This window comes from Grampus griseus, assembly GCF_964374135.1.
Source record: "Grampus griseus genome assembly, chromosome: 5".
Lineage (NCBI taxonomy): Eukaryota > Metazoa > Chordata > Mammalia > Artiodactyla > Delphinidae > Grampus > Grampus griseus.
In genome coordinates, this window is record NC_138998.1 from 37,091,894 (window position 1) to 37,110,794 (window position 18,901).

Below are 18,901 nucleotides of genomic sequence, written 5' to 3' on the forward strand. Positions count from 1 at the left end.
TGAACACTAATTTAACACCCTACCAATTCACTGAATTCTTTTAATGTTAGAGTGTTTTCAGTTGATCCTCTTGGATTTCCAGTTATGTTCTCATGTTATTTGCAAAAGATGGCAATTTTACCTCCTCCTTTTTAAACTTTTTGCTAATTTTATCTTATTAATTGTTTTGGCTAGAATCTCTAGAAAAATGTAAAAGAATTACATTATACTAGAAAGTCTTGTACAGTTCCTAACTTTAAGGAAAATACTCCTAGAATTTCTCTAGTAAGTATTATGCTGTTTTTTTGTAATGTTAAGATATATTTTATAATGTTAAGAAACAGCATAAACAGCATTATGCTGTTTTTTTATAATGTTAAGAAAGTACCAATCTATTCCTGTTTTATTGAATTTATCTTTTAATCAAGAATGGATAATGAATTTCATTAAATGCCTTTTTAGAATTTATAGATATATTATTTTTGCCCTTAGATCTATTAATATGATAAATTATAGACACAGATTTCCTAATGTCAGTTATCTTTGCATTCCTGGAATATATCCTATTGCATCCTGGGAAATTAATTTTTTAATGTGCTACTGGGTTTGGTTTATTAATATTTTATTTAATAATTTTACATCAATATTTGAGGGATTTGTCTTTGTCAGGTTTCATACCAACTTTATGACAATTTCATAAAAAGATTTTGGAAGATCTTTCTTATAGCCTTACTTAAATTTTTTTACTTTCATGTATTATGGCCCAAGAGAAGTGAATTAAAATTTCCTACAACTAATGTATCTTATCTTTTTTTCCTGGTATCTCCTAAAGTTTTCATTTTATGAATATTGTTGCTATATAATTTGATGCATAGATATTCTTAATCTTTATAACTTGTGAACCAAATCCTTTGTCGTAAAAATTTCCTTTCTTTGTCTCATTTAGTGTTTTTGGCATATGTTTTTCCTTGTCTGATATAAAGATCATGAGTTCTTTCTTTTGGTTTGCATTTTCCTAGCATCATTTTCTTATTTTTAACATTTCTTTTACATACTTTTACATTGATTTACATTAAATGAATGGCTGTTAATATAACTTTGTATAAAACAATTTAGTAGTCATTATTCAATGCTTCTTAATAGCTGAAGATATGCCTAGTATATAGGTTATACAAAAATAAGAAGGTAGTACTTGATCATATGATTCCAAATCATTCTGTCAGCACTTTTTTAAAATTAATTTTTATTGGCGTATAGTTGATTTACAATGTTGTGTTAGTTTCTGCTGTACAGCAAAGTGAATCAGTTATACATATACATATATCCACTCTTTTTTAAACATGGTGGGATTACATGCAGAGTTCACAGATCTTCATTTGAGAACAGAGGGCCCTGCTTTAGCAGATATGTGGACAAACTGCTTCTCAGAATTTTCAGCAAAGAGGATTAATTTTGACTCAGTGTTGACTTTGTCTCAAAGTGTCATTTCATGTGCTTTATTTGGTAATTTGGCATGGTACAAAAAATAATAATAAACTCATATTAGTTTTGAATATGTGGCATATGGTTTTGCTGTAAATATCAAAAGGATTTGCTTTAATTTGAATTAATTTTAACATGTACTTTAATCAAGTAAATTATTGTTTTTCATCTTTTTATTTTTACATTTTCTAAATCATTTTATTTAATATATGTCTCTTGTTTGCTAGCTTTTGCCTTGTGATCCCATCTAAAAGTCTTTCTTATAACAGACAAGTTTGACCATTTAGATGAAATGATATGATAGATATATTTGATCTTAATATGTCATTTTATTTTGTACTATGATTTTGTTTTTTCTTAACTTTTGGAGTTCAGTTATTTTGCTAGGAAGTGGCACATCTTGGGTTAGACACAAACAAAGCCAGAAGGCACAAATAAGCTGTGTGAACAGGTAGCCTAGACTCCTATGTCATCTACTACTATAGAAATGACACCTCCAGGACACAGTCATATGGCAGGTTCCCTTATGATCTGCTGACAGAGTAGGAAAACATCTGAACTTGGACTACTGATGGGTTAGCTCAGTATGTGGATGGAAGTCAAAATTTGACTGCTGTTACAGTGTAGACCTAGTTAGAAGTAGACCTTGAATGACAACAATAAGAGAAAATTCTCCCAATGGACAGAGCTTCAGGCTGTGCACTTGGTCATTAACTTTGTATGGAAAAAGGAACGTACAGGTAAGAGCTAAGAATCATGAGTGGTGGCAGATGGCTTGGCCGAATGGCCAAGGGCCTGGAAGAAGGAAGATTGAGAGATCAGAGATAAGGAACTCTGAGCAAGAAACATGTGGTTTGATACATGGAATTTGGCACAAAGTGTAGATATCTTGTTTATCCCATTTTAATGCCCATGAGAGCATTAACCACAGAAGAGGCACTAAAAAAACAAGTGGATAGAATGGCTTAGATGACATCAGCTTTATCATAGCCACTACAGTGTGATCCAACGGGTGCATGAATGGAGTAGCCTTGGGATATAAGCTAGGCATCACCCAACAGCATAAGCTCCTATTCACCAAGGTTGATCTTGTTATTATTGTCATTGCCTAAGTGTGCAGTCTGCTGGAAACAGAGGTCAGTGCTGAGCCCCCAAAATGGCACTATCCCTCAAGAAAACCAATGAATCATTTGATGGCAATTTTTTTGCTTTAGGTCTTTCCACTCCAGAAAAGACATCAATACCTATTGAATAGGTATTGAGTTTGAGTTTGCCTTTCCTGCCCCCAGGTCTTAAGCCTCAACTACTATTTAAGGGGTCACAGAGTATGTGATCTGCTGACATAGGATCCCACAAAACATTGTATCTGAGCAAAGAACCACTTTACAGCAAGGAGGTTCAGCAGTCGGCACATGATCATGGGATTCTATCACTTGTTCTTACCACATACCACCTGAAACTGCTGGACTAGCAGAGCAATAGAATAGGCTTTTGAAGGAGCAACTCAGCCAGATACTCTATATGAATGGGCCACCATTCTCCAAGAAGCAATATATATACATACATACATGCTAAAATAATGACCATTGCATGGTGTTGAATTCACTATGGGTAGAATACACAAGCCTGGGAACCCAGCCACTCCAGGTTCCCGAGTCAAGAGACCAGCAGAAAACAAAAAGAGCTGCCATCCTGGCAAGGGTAATTGGCCACAGCATTAGGAGGAGGTTGGGCTGCTGTTACACAGTGGGGCATCTGTAGGCGCTCCCTTGCCCAATTTTGATGTAAATGGACAATGGAGTAGTCGCAGCCTAAGAAGGGCATGGAGACCAGGGTCTCAGATCCCTCAGGAAAAAGCATCTGAGTCCCCTAACTAAGAAGCAACTTAAATCAGCAGAGGTGCAAGCTGAAGGTGAGGAGAATCTAGAATAGGTGGTGGAGGAGGAAGACTATATCAGCTTTCTTGTTGCTGCTGTAATGAATTATCACATATTTAGAGGCTCAAGAATTTGTGTTGACAAATTAATTTTCTTACAGTTCTGGAGGTAAAAAGTTGAAAATGAGTCTCATTGGGCTAAAGCACGGATAGTTCATCTGGAGGCTCTGAGGGGAGAATCCAATTCCTTTTCTTTTCTAGTTTCTACAAGTTATGTGCATTCCTTGACTCATGGCCTCCATGAGCCTCCATCTTCAAAGTACATCACTCCAACCTCACTTCCATCATTCCATCTCCTTCTTCTGCCTCTGACTTTCTTGCCTCCCTACTGCAAGGATCCTTGTGATTATACCAAGCCCACCCAGATAAAAGAGAACAATCTCCCCATGTCAAGATCCTGAACTATATTACATCTGAAAAATCCCTTTTGCCATGTAAGGTAAAATCCATAGGTTCTGGCGTTTAAGATGTGGACATCTTTGGGGAACCATTATTCAGCCTACCACTGAGACGATGAGTACCAATTGCAGCACTGATACCAACTGGAGTGGTAGAGATCAATCAGCATCTCCGAGAAGCTGCTTCCGTATGGGAAGAAATGATTACATAAAGCAAATGGACTCACATGGTGCCAGGGGTAGATTGTAGTGGAGGCTATGCTACACTGCCCAAATCCCCTGCTAGGAAAAAGACACTCATTTTCTCAGCTGGTTCATAGCCAAGTTTGCCTGCCAAAACTGTCCTTGGTCAAAGGAAATGGCCTCACCCAAGATTTTGTTTCTCCCTTGGAGCATTTTAAATTGGGTCCCTGGAACCCAGTTACCACAGAGCTTATATACATGACCTTGAGAAACATACTAAACCATGCCTAAACAATCATTTAACAACAAATAGCAACGAGATTTTCATTTGGATGAAACAAGCCTCAGTAAAAGTTGAAGGTGCAAATCAATGAAAGCACATGGCATATATATGTGTCTTGGTTCATGAACACAAAGGTTCAATAACTTCCATGCTAAGAGAGTACTGAATTTTTAGGAAATTTTGAAAAAGCTGCCTTGGAATGACACTGGAGTGTACAGGATAGTGTCAGTGAGATTGTTGAACCAAAGGCATATATTCAAAGATTTCTAACTAGCAAAGTTGAGCAGCTGTCCATAAGGATAAATCACTTCACACTGGTCGTAAGTTCAGCTGATATGTTAATATATTAGGTATAGGTGCACCAGTTAGGAACCTTCTTATTACTGTGAACCTCTTGAAGCTAATAATTTCTTATTCCATACCACTTCACTAAAAATAAAGAGATTTCTCAACTGGAAATTTTATATATTCAAATTCCTATGTATGACATGAAGAAAAATTTATTTTCTAAAAAGGAGATTTCCTCCAGTGAAGGGAAAAACCTGAATTAGTAGTTAACTGCTTCCTTCGGCAGATATTCAAAAAGACAAAGCAAAACAAACAAAAACAAAAAAACCCAACCTTTTTAATTCTTTTAATGATGTAATTGAATAGTTTAAAGCTTTTTGGTGAAGAATCAGCTTTGAAGTTAGGGTTTTCCTGATTCACATTCCAGGAAACACCCTGTTCTTATGAAATATATATGTGTTCACATGTATGTGTTTATGCTTGAGCACAAGATTGGGTTAGTACCCATGCATATTAAAATGAATATCTTCCAAGGACCAAATCTATTTAATAGCAAACCCATCAAGCTGAGTTTAGAGATTCATTCTCACAGTGACCTGGTCATTGTCAATTTTAAAGTAATTTATCCTAAAGTGGTGGGCATGTCAAAATGGAGGAGTAGGACAATGAAAAAGCCACGCATCGTGCTGCTCCAGGTCTAGTTATCAGGATGGATAACTCCCACTCAGCCATAGACACCACACCTCCACATCACCATCCATTAACCTTTCAGTCACCCTTCTCTATGTTGTAAGCACTCTTCAGGGAATGGCCCACTGGCAAAAGGGAATGTGGAACCTCTGAAATAAAATGGTTAGTGGTGGGAAGAGTGGATTTGGCATGAAAGTAGAGGCTTGAGAGAGAAGAAGGGAGACATCTTATGGCAAAGGATGGACCATTTCTCTTCCCCTTTAGAGACAGTATAACATAGTGGTTATGAGCATGGGCTCTTGGGTCAGACTGCCCAAGCTCAAAGCTATGTTCTGGTCTTATCAGCTCCGCAATCTTGGGCAATCACTTATCTCTCTATAACTCAGTTGCCTAATCTTTAAAATTGGAATGTTGTTAATATTTACCTCCTATAGTCATAGTTGTGAGGATTAAATGAGCTAACATACAGGGAAAGGATTTACAACAGTGTGTGGCACATAGTAAGTACAGATAAAGGTTAGCTATTACTATGTTTATTATTTCTCTTAAGGATACCAGAACCCTAAAAGCCAGCCTTGGGTTTATAACTTACAGAGAATTACAGATATTGCCTTCTTTGGTTACAATTTTTATACATTTATTCCATAACCACTAAATAACATACAGCACAAAAAAGACCACATAGTTACTCCTCGGTTATGGTCACATTCTACATTGGCGTCCATACGGATAATCCTTTATATTTGTATCACTCTTTCCACTTTAAAAACCACACCTATATGCATACCTCATTTATTTTACCATTCCAAGAATCTCCAAACTCAAGACACTAACAACAACAACAAAACCAAAAGCTGTCCCAGAGATGATAATATCACTGGGGTTCCCAGCAGAAGCAAGTATAAAACTGCTTTGAGGGATAAAACACTCAACCCTCAAGCAATTCAGTATTCACACAAGTAAAATCCTTATTTAAACACAACTAAAAAATTCAGATTTATAAAACACTCAAGGAAATAAGAAACTAAGTCTCTAATAAGCAGATTAGATACTCAAAAATTTCAAGTAATAGAATTATTGATCTCAAATTATGCAATTATATGTTCAAAATGATTCAATGTATAAAGGAAAATTATTATTTTTTTTTTGCAGTACGCGGGGCTCTCCCTGTTGTGGCCTCTCCCGTTGCGGAGCACAGGCTCCGGACGCGCAGGCTCACCGGCCGTGGCTCACGGGCCCAGCTGCTCTGCGGCATGTGGGATCTTCCCGGACCGGGGCACGAACCCGCGTCCCCTGTATCGGCTGGCGGACTCTCAACCACTGCGCCACCAAGGAAGCCCCAAAGGAAAATTATTTTTATGAACAAAGACCAAGTCACTTTAAAAAGGACCCGAAAGATGTCAAAAAGAACCGAATGAAACTTAGAATGGAAACCAAATGAAACTTGGATGGCAATCAAATTCCAACCCCCAAATACTCAGTGGATTGGAATATAGAGCTGAGGAAACGAAAAAACAAAGTATCACATAGAGATGGAAAATATAAAAGATGAAGAGACATAGAGTTCCAAAACATTTTTTTCCTGTGATGAGAACCTTTAAGATCTACTCTCTCAGCAGCTTTCAAATATGCAATACAGTGTTATTAACTATCATCACAAGGGGAAAAATTTGTAACTTTGATGGTGATGGATGTTAACTAGACCTATTGTGGTGACCATTTTGCAATACATACAAATATCAAATCATTATGTTGTATACCTGAAACTAACATAATGTTATATGTCAATTATACCACAATTAAAAAGAAAGAGAGACATGAATAAAATAGGATAGAATATAAAGGATATGAGGGCAATTCTTTTTGTCTGCTTTGTTTCCCATTATATTCCCAATATCTAAAAACATTGCTGGAAGATAGTAGGTACTCAAAACATATTTTTGGAATGCATAAATAAGTAAATAATTAGGATTTCCAGAAGGAGAGATTAGATGGGAAAGGCAATATTTGATATAATATTTAAGAACTTTCCAAGTTTGATAAAAGGCATAAAACTCAAAATCACAAAACACAATGAGGATTAAGTAGAAGTACACAAATAAAACCACATCTAGACACATAATAGTGAAAACCTATAACATCAAAGACACAGAGAAAATATTAAAATAGAAAAAAGTAGATTATGCATAAAGGAATGACAAACTGACAGCAGATTTCACAACAGCAATAGTATAGATTACTGAGGAATAAAAAGACTACAAATCTAGAAATCTATATCCAGGTAATTATCATTCAAAATTAAGGGCAAAATAAAGACAAAAAGTCTGAAAAACAGAAAAACAAACATTGAGAGGGTTTATTACTAACAGGCCTTCACTGAAGGGGCTTTAAAATGTATACTTCAGAAAGTAGGAATTTGGATTCAAAAGGAAAAAAAAAAGGAGGAAGAGAATAAAAAAAAAAAAAAGAATGGTGAGAAAAGAAACAGTACCTTAGGTGCTCAAAGTAAGCATTGGCTGAATTTAAAAAAACAAGTCAGTAATTTTAAAGAATAGTTTTGAGGGCATTAAACAAGGTAGAATAAAAGTGCTGCTTAAGAATATGTAAGATGAGTATTAAAGTGTTCCAACTTCCTTGTGGTAATAGGAGGAGAACAGAGCCATTGCATAACTTTAGACGTTCATTATAATTTATCAGATGTAAGAAGGTGTCAATTATAAGACCTACCATTACGAAGAAAGAGAAAAATGTGCCATTTAATTGTGAGTTACATCATGCCTTAAAGAAAATCTTATGCACGACACGAATTCGTTTCTTTGAAATTTCTTTCATCTATTCTAAGGGAATTGCCTGTTTCTTCTGCTTTCAGTTGCACTACTTACTATATTTTAATAGGCAATCTTTTACAAATACCTCAGTAATAAAAAGGTGTTTTTATTTTGTTTTGTTTTAGGTTCCATAAAGTTCTCAGTTACTGTTTTGCAAGAAAAGATGGAATTTCTATCTTTCCCCCAGTGATGAATATTTCATTCATTAATACAGAATTTATACCCTGGTCCTCTCTTTCCATGCCTTTCTGCATTGCTAATAAGTTTTTGTTTCAGTGCCACATTATATTTAGAAGTTTTGAAACATTTTAAATGTATATTAGCTCAATATTGGTAATAATAATGCACATATTTCAGTTGGAATGGTAATAATATGCAAAGCTATGATAAGTTCATGCATACGTGGGCAATGACAACTATATTATGCCTATTGCCTGGCCCATAGCAACTGTTAGATTTCAATCAATTATAAAATGTATACTTGTTTCAGAGATATAGATATGTGAAAAGTATCTTAGAATTGATGAAATATAGTGACTATGTTTGCTAAAATTTTAAAGGTAACTACTAAGAGACTAGAAATAGAAATTTAAATTTTTTAAATGCCTCTCTTAGCAATTGGCAGTCCAAGCAAAAACAATTTTATTAAGGCTATAGAAAATTTGAACAATATAATTAATAAGAATTCTTTAATTGACAAGCTTAATGTCTTATGCTCAATGATTAGAAAATACGCATTCTTCTTGGGCACATATGAAACATGTAAAGAGGCAGGCAGTATAGTGTGGTGCTAAGAGCAGTTTCTGAAGCCAAACTCTCTGAACTTGATTCTTGGCTCTACAATTTACTAGCTATATAATCTTGGACAAGTTAAATTACTAAACTCTCTGTCTCTCAGTTCCCTCGTCTATAAAATGGGGGTAATATTAGTATATTTATCTCAAAAGTTTAGAAAGGAAAAAGCATATTAACTTGTGATAAGCTCTTAGAACAGTTCCTGGAACAAAGCAACTGCTACATAAGCATTAGCTATTACTATGTACACAGATTAGCCATAAACTATGCTACAAAGCAAGTCAACCATTTCCAAACAATTGGTATCATGCAGTTAACATTCTCTGACTACAATGCAGTTAAATTTTAACTCAACAAGATTACAAATATTCTTTGGGACATTAAAGCACAACCTTCTAACTTACTTATGAGTCAAAGAGGAAATCACAATCAATAAAGTATTTAGAATTTATAATGAAAATACTATGTCTCAAAAACTTGTAGGATAAAGCTAAGTGGTACTTAGCAAGAAATCTATCATCTTAAGTGCTTATATTAAAAAATAAGAAAGTAAAAAAAAGCAATAAGCTAATCATACAACTCAGGAGATGAGTAAAAAAAAAAAAAAAAAAAAAGCAGAATACAACCAGAGAAAGAATAAAGAGGAAAATCATAAACATTAAGAAAGAAATTAATAAGAAAGAAAGATCCTATATAGATGCTAAAAGCTTTAAAAAAAGACAAAATTCTAAAAATATTGATGAAAGAAAATATCAGTGAAAAAGAGCATTTAAATACAGATGCAGCAGAACACACACAACATAATGCAAACATTTTTATGCCAATCAATTTGAAAACTCAGATAAGATGTACAATTTCCTAGAAATTATATTTTATCAAAAGTGACTGAAGCAAAAATCCTTCCATTTTCTTCAAAGAAATTGAATTAGTACCTCAGAAATCTACCCCAGAAAACCAAACAAACAAACTCATGGTGCCCCAAGGGTGTTTTGTGAGATCAAGGAATAGATCATCACCACCTTATAAAACTGTTGTATATAATAGAAATGTGGAGATATTTCCCAACTCGTTTTATGAGACTAGTATTTATACTTTGATACCAAAGCCAGGTAAAATTAGTAGAAGAAAGGATAATTATAGGCCAAGCTTACAGTTCCAAAACTCCTTTAAAAATATGAAACCAAATCATGAAATATATTAAAATAAATGTAAAATTTTATTTTATCCCAAGAGTGTAACAATGGCTTTATATTTTAAAAATCTATTACTGCAGTTCACCACATTAACAGATTAAAAGAGAAAATCGGATTATCTAGAAAAAGCAGTTGATAAACTTTAACAGTTCTTAGAAAAATACAAATGAAAGGGAATCTCCTTAATCTGACAAAAGATATTAACCAAAAGCCTGGAGCAAACGACGTTATACTTACATTGCAAAGTCAGAAAGCTTCCTTTAAAGAAGGAAAAAAGTGTATCTGCTATTCCTATTGTATTCAACATTGTTCTCGAGAGCTAGTCAGGACAAGGAGACAGAGAAATCAAATAAAAGACGTAAGAATTGAGAAGGAAGAAACAAAACCATCATTATTTTAAGATAATGATTGTATATATAAAAAATTCCAAAGAATGTGCTTTTCTTTTCTTAAAAAAATCCTTTCTTGGACTCCCTAATTCTTTCTAATTACCACTCCATTTCCCTGTTCCTCTTGGTAGGAAAATGCCCAGAGTTGTCACGGCTCATTTTCTCCAAATCTCCTCCCATTCTGTCTTGAACTCCAATCCAGTTTTCACTCCTCTCTACCCAATGATACTGTTTTTGTCAAGTCACAATGACCTTCATGTGCTGAAATAATGGTCAGTTCTCAGTCCTCACATCACTTGACCTATCAGCAGCATTTGACATCGCTCTGTCCTTGATAGTGTCCACCTGGCTCTCAAGACATCATGCTCTTCTGACTTTCTTCCTCTTTCACTGGACCCTTCTCTCAGTGTACTTGACTTGTCCTCCTTCATCATCTTTTTGATCTTTGTGCGCTGGACTCAGCCTTTGGACTTTCTTCTTCTCTGTCTACACTCACTTCCTTGGTGATCCCATCCAGTCTCAAGGCTGATGAGTTCCAACATTAAAATGTCCAGCCCAGACTTCTCTGCTCAACCCCAGACTCATATATCCAACTATCTACACTATATCTCTGCTCAGATGTCTGACAGCTCAGACTTTACATGTCCAAAGAACTCTTGATTCCTTTCTACCTCTCCCCCACATCTGTTCCTCCCCGTCTTCTCCATTTTACTTAACAACAATTTTATCATTCTAGTTTTTCAGGCCAAAAATCTTCGAGTCCTTTCTCTCTCTCTTTTTACATGCTGTACCCATATTAATGAATCTTGTTTGTACCACTTTCAAAATATATCCAGAATCTGAACACTTCTTATCACCTCTATTGCTCCAAGAGTCTCTGTTGCTTCTTATATCTGGGTTATTGCAGAAGCAGGTTAATTGGCCACCCTGTTTCCACTTTTGCCTTTTTGCAGACTCTTTTCAAAACAGGAAAAGGAAAGTCAGATCATATTACTTCTCTGGTCAGAACTCTCCAGCTCTCTGCCCAAGGACCAATATGATCCAGCCTGCCCTTTCCTTCTGACCCGATCTCCTATGATCTTTCCACTTTGCTCCCTCTGCTGCAAGCACACTGACTTCCTTGCTGTTCCTCAAACACTCTAGGCTGCCCTCAACTTAAGGACCTTTGTACTTTATGGTTCCTCTACCTGAAATGATTTCCTGAAGGTATCCACAGGTAATGCTCCCTCATCTCCTTCAAGTTTTGCTTAAATGTCAGCTTCTTAGTATGGCCTGCCTTGTCTGTTCTACTTAAAATTTCAAACCTCCAATTTTATGTCCCCATTCTTCGTTTTATTTTTCTACATAGCACTTATCCTCTTCTAATATACTACATATTTTCCTTATTTATTTAATTTTCTGCCTCACCCAATTCAATGGATGAAGGCAGAGGTTTTTTTTTTTTGGTCTATTTTACTTACTCCTATGTCCTCAGCATAGAAGCATCTGGAACATAGTAGGTACCTAATAAATATTTGTTGAATAAATGGAAAAAATTTATAAGTAATAAGAGAGTTGAGGGAGTTTACTGGACATAATATTACTATACAAGTGTCATTTATGCTATTATCACCTCAAAAATAGTTGAAAAATATAATTTTTAAAAGGGTACCATTTATAACTTCAGCTAAAAGCATAAAATATTTATAAATTTTAAAGAATGTATAAGACTCAAGAGCCTTAAGAAAAAAAGTCATAAAACCTTATTGAAAGATATTGAAGATCTAAATAAATGGACAGATGAACATTATCTACAGATAAGAAAACAGTACCATAAAGATGTTAATTTTCTTCAGATTAATCTATAGATATAATGAAATTTCAATCAAGATACTGACAGAATTATTCATGAAACTTGAGAAGCTTAATACAAAATTATTAAGGAACAGAAATGAATCAAAACAATTTTAAAGAAAGAGTTTGGGGACACTCATCCTATCGGATATCAAGATGTTACAGTAAAAGGCAAGCTGGGCTTCCCTGGTGGCACAGAGGTTCAAAGTCCACCTGCCAATGCAGGGGACAGGGGTTCGTGCCCCGGTCCGGGAGGATCCCACATGCCGCGGAGCATCTGGGCCCGTGAGCCATGGCCGCTGAGCCTGCGCGTCCGGAGCCTGTGCTCCGCAACGGGAGAGGCCACAACAGTGAGAGGCCCGCGTACCGCAAAAGAAAAAAAAAAAAAAAAGGCAAGCTATATTTGGAGTAAGAGACATGCAACATGCACAAAGTGACAAAGGCTTTGTAGAAAATATACAAAAAAACTCCTTTAACAAGAACAGATTCTTTTTAAACCTCAAGAGAAAAATGGAAAGAAAAAAAAAAAAACCCAAACCATAAAGAGGTGCTTTACTTAAAAGAAAACTCAAATGGCAAATAGCAAATAAACGTATGAAGAAATGGTCAGACTCCCTAATAATGAGAGGAGTGAGGGCTTCCCTGGTGGCGCAGTGGTTGAGAGTCCGCCTGCCAATGCAGGGGACGCGGGTTCGTGCCCCGGTCCGGGAAGATCCCACATGCCGCGGAGCGGCTGGGCCCGTGAGCCATGGCCACTGAGCCTGCGGGTCCGGAGCCTGTGCTCCACAACGGGAGAGGCCACAGCAGTGAGAGGCGCGCGTACCGCAAAAAAAATAATAATAATAATGAGAGGAGTGAAAGTTTAAATAACAATCAGACACTGCTTCACTTAAACTGACACTTTAAAAATCTGATAAAAGCAAGCATTGATCAGGAAATAAAGCCACTGGGACTCTCATACTGTACATGTTTGATGGGAGTGTAAATTGGTAAAACCACATTGGAGAGCAATTTGGTGGTTTATCAGAAAATTGAAAGTACACAAAACCCCAAAATTAGTTGTTTCACTACTGATTGTGTACACTAGATATCAAGCACATTTGCCAAACTTGTTAATTATAAGAATGTTCGCTGCAGCATTGTTAAAATAGTGAATGTCCATCAAAAGAAGATTGCATAAATAAATTGTGGCATAGTCATGTGATGGAATACACTATTTCACTGAAAACAAAAGAACTGGAACTACATGTACCGACATAGATAAACCTCAAAAACATAACATTGAGACTTATGACACTATTTATATAAAGTTTAAAAACATGAACTACAGAGCTATAAATCATTTTTGAGCCGTGCATGTGTAGCAAAGAAATAAAAACACGTATGGATAAGTACCACAACAGGATATTGGTTTCCTTAAGAGAGGAAAGGGAGGTGCATTGGGTTAGAGAGACACATGCAGGTGATAACAATTTTATTTAATTTCTTAAATTTGGTGATTTTTGTGTACCTAACATTTTTTTATTGTTAAAAAAATTAAAGAGAACTGGAAGACGGGTAGATTGATTAGGCATGGGTGCGCATCGTGGGAAAGGTGGTGCTGAGAGTATGAGAAGAGGCTGAATGGATAGGGAGAGAGTCTCACCTGGATAGTCTGGAAAGAGGGAGCCTATGTAGTCCAGATAAGACTTGAAATGAAAAGACAAAACTTAAAGGTATATTTGGGAACTTAGAATTTCGAGTGAGGAGTCACTTTCTCAAATCAAGCCTGAGGATAAAATATTTTCGAGCTCTGTTTTAGAGTAACTGATGGAAAAAAAGGGCATGGACTGCAGAGCAGAGTCTAGTAACATTCGATTGTTTTATGAGTGACTTTGGGGGAAGGATTAGAGGCTTGCTTACTGAATTTTCAGATTCTGCAAAGCTGGGAATGATAACTAATATATTGGACAGAATCATGGTTTTTTAAAAGGTATAAACATTCTGGAATGAGGGCCTAAAGACAAGAATATTATTTCAATGGTTAAAATGTGACATTCTATACTTAAAAAATTTTTTCAGGTTATCTAATTACAAATCTTGATTTAACCTGAGGGTCTTGGCACATCAAAGGATAAATGTGGCCAATTGTGTGATGTTACTATTGAAAAGAAATTTTAGAAGCAGAGTATCTGACTAGAATCAGCAACTGTTCCAAGCAATTGGTTCAAGTATTAGGCATTGATAAATTACAATAATAAATTTAAAAGATTCCAGAGGAGGGTAACCAAAATTCTGAGAACATAGGCTACAAAGAGGCATCCTCCAAAAATCTGGAAAAAAGATTGCCCTTTGAGGATTAAACAAACAAAAAAACCCCACTTGTATGAGTGGGATTAGCTAATAACTACAGGGTTAACGCAAGACACTACCTATACATGGGTGACTTTACAGGTAAGTTAAATACAATCTCCGGGAGGTAGGGCTAAAATGTGATTATAATAGAGGAGGAAGACGCCTAATCAGTAATAATATTCCTTGTCTAGAGAAAGACTGGGTAAATAGAGTCGGGGAGAATAGCATGGAACACACAATAATTCTGACAGACGTTATACTTTTCATTATAAATCACTAAGTCACCATTGTTTCATACTTCTGATAGCATGATTTAAATAGCATTTCTCATGTACTGACAAAATTGAGTTTCCAGACCAGAGACTGCTGTAAACTATCCCTGCTACAGGCCCTTCTTTGTCCTGGAAAAACATAAGGATATTCAGCTGGGAAGAGAAGCCAGAGGTGAGACCTGATACCTATCTGCACATGTTTAAAGTTCTTCTTGTAGGAACAGAGGTTAGATTCTCTTGATTGTTGAGGGCAGAGAATAGAACAAAGAATAGTAGAAAGAAAATACATAGACTGTGATTTTATTAGGCCAAAAGGAGGAACACACTAACGATTTGAACTTCCAACAGTGAGACAGCTATCTCTTTGACAGTTAGGATTCTTTGTTCATAAGCAGCAGGAAAAGTTTGGATAGCTGTAGCAAAATAAACAAATAAAATAATTAAAAGATATGAGGTGGCTTGCAGATTTGAAGGGAAATTTGTAGTATCTAGCCTTAGAAAGACAATGACTGAGGCAGCTATAGTCATAGAGGGACAGGAAGCAAGGACTGTTTCTTTGGGACACCATCATCATGATAGCTCACCCTTTGCTGATTTCTTTTCTAGAATTACTGGGAAAGAAAATCTGATTGGCATAGCTTGGGTCAGGTGACCCCACTCCTGCCTTCCCCCCTCCCTGTCAAAGGCAAAGTAGAAAACCTTGACTCAAGGCCCCATCAAGGAAGGCTTCAGGCAATGGGAAGGGGCAATTTACCAAAGGAAAATGGTGGAGCAGGAAAAAAATATCAGAAACGTACTATGTCCCCATCATTGCAAAAACAGAAGGAGAGGCCACCTATTTGTCGAGAATCCTAAAGAAGGGATTTCTGTGCTGTAAGGAAGTTGGACAAGACAGTTTAGAAGGTCCTTCCAGTTCTATGTTTCCAAAGAGGAATTGAGAAGTGGAATTGATTACTGAGATCCAGGGTCATTAGGAAAGACCTAAGAAGGAATATTTATCTGATCTTGGTTATAAGGGAAGGATGGGATGCAGCTAACAGGGAAGTAACCATAGAGTAGGCATGGTCGTCCAGGGGACTGATCACTGGCCTTGGTCATTGAATGTCATGGGTATTGAGGCATCATGGATACACTCTGAACAATGGAGAGACATGTAATAAAACCTGGCTTAGGAAATTTAAGCTGGTAACTGTTAGTAGATTGAACTAGAGAAAGGCAAGGCCAAAGGCAGGGATATCAATTAGTTTGAGAGCCTAAGCCAAGGTGATAGCAGCAGGAAGGGAAGGGAAGCAGCAGATGAGAGGCATTTCTCAGGCAGTGCCTACAGAATTTACAGGAAAAGGCGAGAGTGAGAGAAAGAGGTCAAGAATGACTCCAGGTTTCAAACCTGGAGACCTAGGAAAAGGGTAGTATAACTGGAAGAAAGGTGACAACTTCTAATTTAGATATATTGAATCTGAGGTGATGGATATCAACTAGTACGAGCTTGAAATTCATCGAGAGATATGAAGGCTGAAAACATAGATCCTGGATTCCCCCATGTAGAGATTGCACTTGAGGATATATGAATAGATGACTTTCTATAAGAAAAGTATAATGCAAAAGGGCAATTAAGTCCTTTTAGAAAGAGGCAACCACTAAGAACTAGAACCACTAGAAATCATTTCAGGAATAATGAAACTTGAACTGGCTTTTAAAGGAGGGGAGCTGGGAAGGAATGCCAAACAGGGACATGTTTATAACCAGGATTGATCAGCAAATTTCAAAACTGGATCTATCAACATGATCCCTGCATTTAAAAATTGGAATGATCGGCATGATTTCCTCTAAAAAAAAATTATTCTTTTCATTCTGCCACCTATCTACTCTGTGCCATGGTTACAGATAGAGAATGGAAGAAATGGGATGTGACAGAAATTAGTAGATGTAGATCTCAAGAGAACTACCAGCTCTCCAGACCTACTTGTCTCGTGGGATGCTAAGTGGAGGGCTTAAAGTATGGACAGTGCTCTTGATGACAAAGGACATGCCAGCCTTAATGGTTAAAAGTGGGGACACATAATAGAACTCACCAGTCCTGAAATTCTGAATTTGACATCTGTGAGACAAAGCAATTGATGAGGAAACAGAAGAAATCACTGACACTAGTGACCTCTAGTGGAAATAGGCTTCAGGGAAATATAGATACAGATACCTAGATATACATACACATATTTTCCATTAGATTAGATAACATCTGTAGCACATTCAGCCAGTTTATTTCCAGAGGAGTATGAAGGAAGGGACTGCTGGAAATAGCACACAAATCCTACCCAGAAAGCGGAAATGTACCAGGAATACTTTGTTTTCTGAGTCAGACTAAGTTGATTAATTTTTTGGACACGTAATTGCTGTCAAAGACATTACCTGAGGAAAAAATAGTGTTTGGGCAGTGACTTCACTTGTCACTGGGCAGACTTGGCACGTTAATGGCAGCCAACAAGAGAACGTGCTGACAGATTTGAGGAGGAAGCAGCACTGGTTGCTATGCCTTTTAAGCATCTTTTCGTTATGACATGGAAGAAAGCTGTTATCTCTGAAATATGTACATATTTGCTATTCAGTATTTTATGGCTGGAGTCCTGTCTCTTTCCTTTGCCTGGTGGGTGTTTGTGCCAAGTGTTGGCAAAAACACTGTCGAGCTGGGAGGATGGGAGGGGATAATTGGTGGCCTTGGCCTTTGAAATGGGACCAACCTGCAAGCACAGTCAAGAAGGTCAACATCCGACCACGCCAGGCACTCCACACACGCTCTCTTTCAGAAGTGCTTTCAGGATATATAATCTTGACACTGAGGAAAAGCGAAGGAATGGGAGGGTTGATGGAGATTTTAAGTTTGTCTAATCATACTGGGGGCTAATAACGGGTGAGTTGAATTAAATGGGTGGGGGGGCGTGTAGAAAAAGGAGCAAAGGAAAGGTTCAAAAAATGGAGATTATACAGAAGCAAACAGAATCAGCGTGATTAAGCCCTGGGCAACTGTCACTTCTGGCAGCAGAGAGATAGCTGTCCTGGTCTCGTATTACCTGTGTGGCAGGAGGTGTCACCTTGCCTTCTTTCATTATTTAACCCCCATCTCAGGCGCTGCTCTTGTGCAGCTCGGTGGGTCTGCTTTCCCGCAGATTTGCTCCCTCTCCTCTCCATGTCATTTCAAGGATGTAGAAACAACCTTTAGACAGCCTTTAGTGAGAATTCCACTCTGGTCTGCCATTTCCAGAGTTCTGGTCTCTGTGAATGGGCAAAAGGTGGTCTGGGTGCTCCCCAAGTCAAAGACTTCCCTGGTATTATTTCTCAGATGCCAGCTAAACCACAGAGAAGGGTTAAGAGAGACCAACATGAGTGGTCCTTCCTCTTTCCTCTGCAAAGATCTTTTTCCCCAGGATATGTACAGTCATTTAGCTCCGGAATAGGTCATTTCAGGGGTCTAGTCTAAGAACGAGTTTACTTACTGAAGATGAGCTAATGATTTTAATTTGCTCCAAGGCTTCTGTCAGGCTGTCTTCAATCTCAGAGTCATCTAAGGAGAAGAGGTCGCCGGCTCGTGAAAGATCTTTTTGTCCCAAGACCAGTCTGAAGAGTTGATGCATGCTGAGGGGTCTGATAATCAATGGACTGTCTGCAGGCCCAGGACCATGTGTCTCAGTCACCAGAGGTTAGTGAGACAAAAACATGTAGCAGGACATAGACTTCGTATTCCTTGAAAGGTCATTTTTCTCCAGACTTTGAGGTCTTCTTTGACACGCTCTGCAAGAGAAACAAATGACACAAGATAGCCTTTAGTAGGATGGCATGAGCTCAGAATGTGAACTTGGTGCCCAGAAGAGAGAGAGGAAAACAAAGACATTTGGAAATGTACATGGAATCACAGATTCTGGCTTGATGATCTTCAAAAGAACTCTTTCCTTATTTTGTCTCAAAAAGTCCTGTCAAAAATGATTCTATTTCTCCAGAATTTAATTTGAGCCTCAAAAAGCAGCTT

General features: G+C 37.1%; 1 protein-coding gene across 3 annotated transcripts in view; it reads right to left on the bottom strand.

Moving 5' to 3' along the window:
- The window catches only part of VEPH1 (ventricular zone expressed PH domain containing 1), a gene marked incomplete at its 5' end in the record, with an annotated part of 209,297 nt that extends 190,773 nt beyond the window's left edge, over positions 1–18,524 (bottom strand). For 2 of the 3 annotated variants that reach the window (XM_082655110.1, XM_082655109.1), the window contains one exon: positions 18,372–18,509. In XM_082655110.1, coding sequence (XP_082511236.1) covers positions 18,372–18,509 — 138 coding nt within the window. Of the gene's footprint in view, positions 1–18,371 lie in introns of all 3 variants that reach the window. The other variant, XM_082655111.1, reaches the window with a different exon arrangement.
- Between the last annotated feature and the right edge of the window lie 377 nt (positions 18,525–18,901).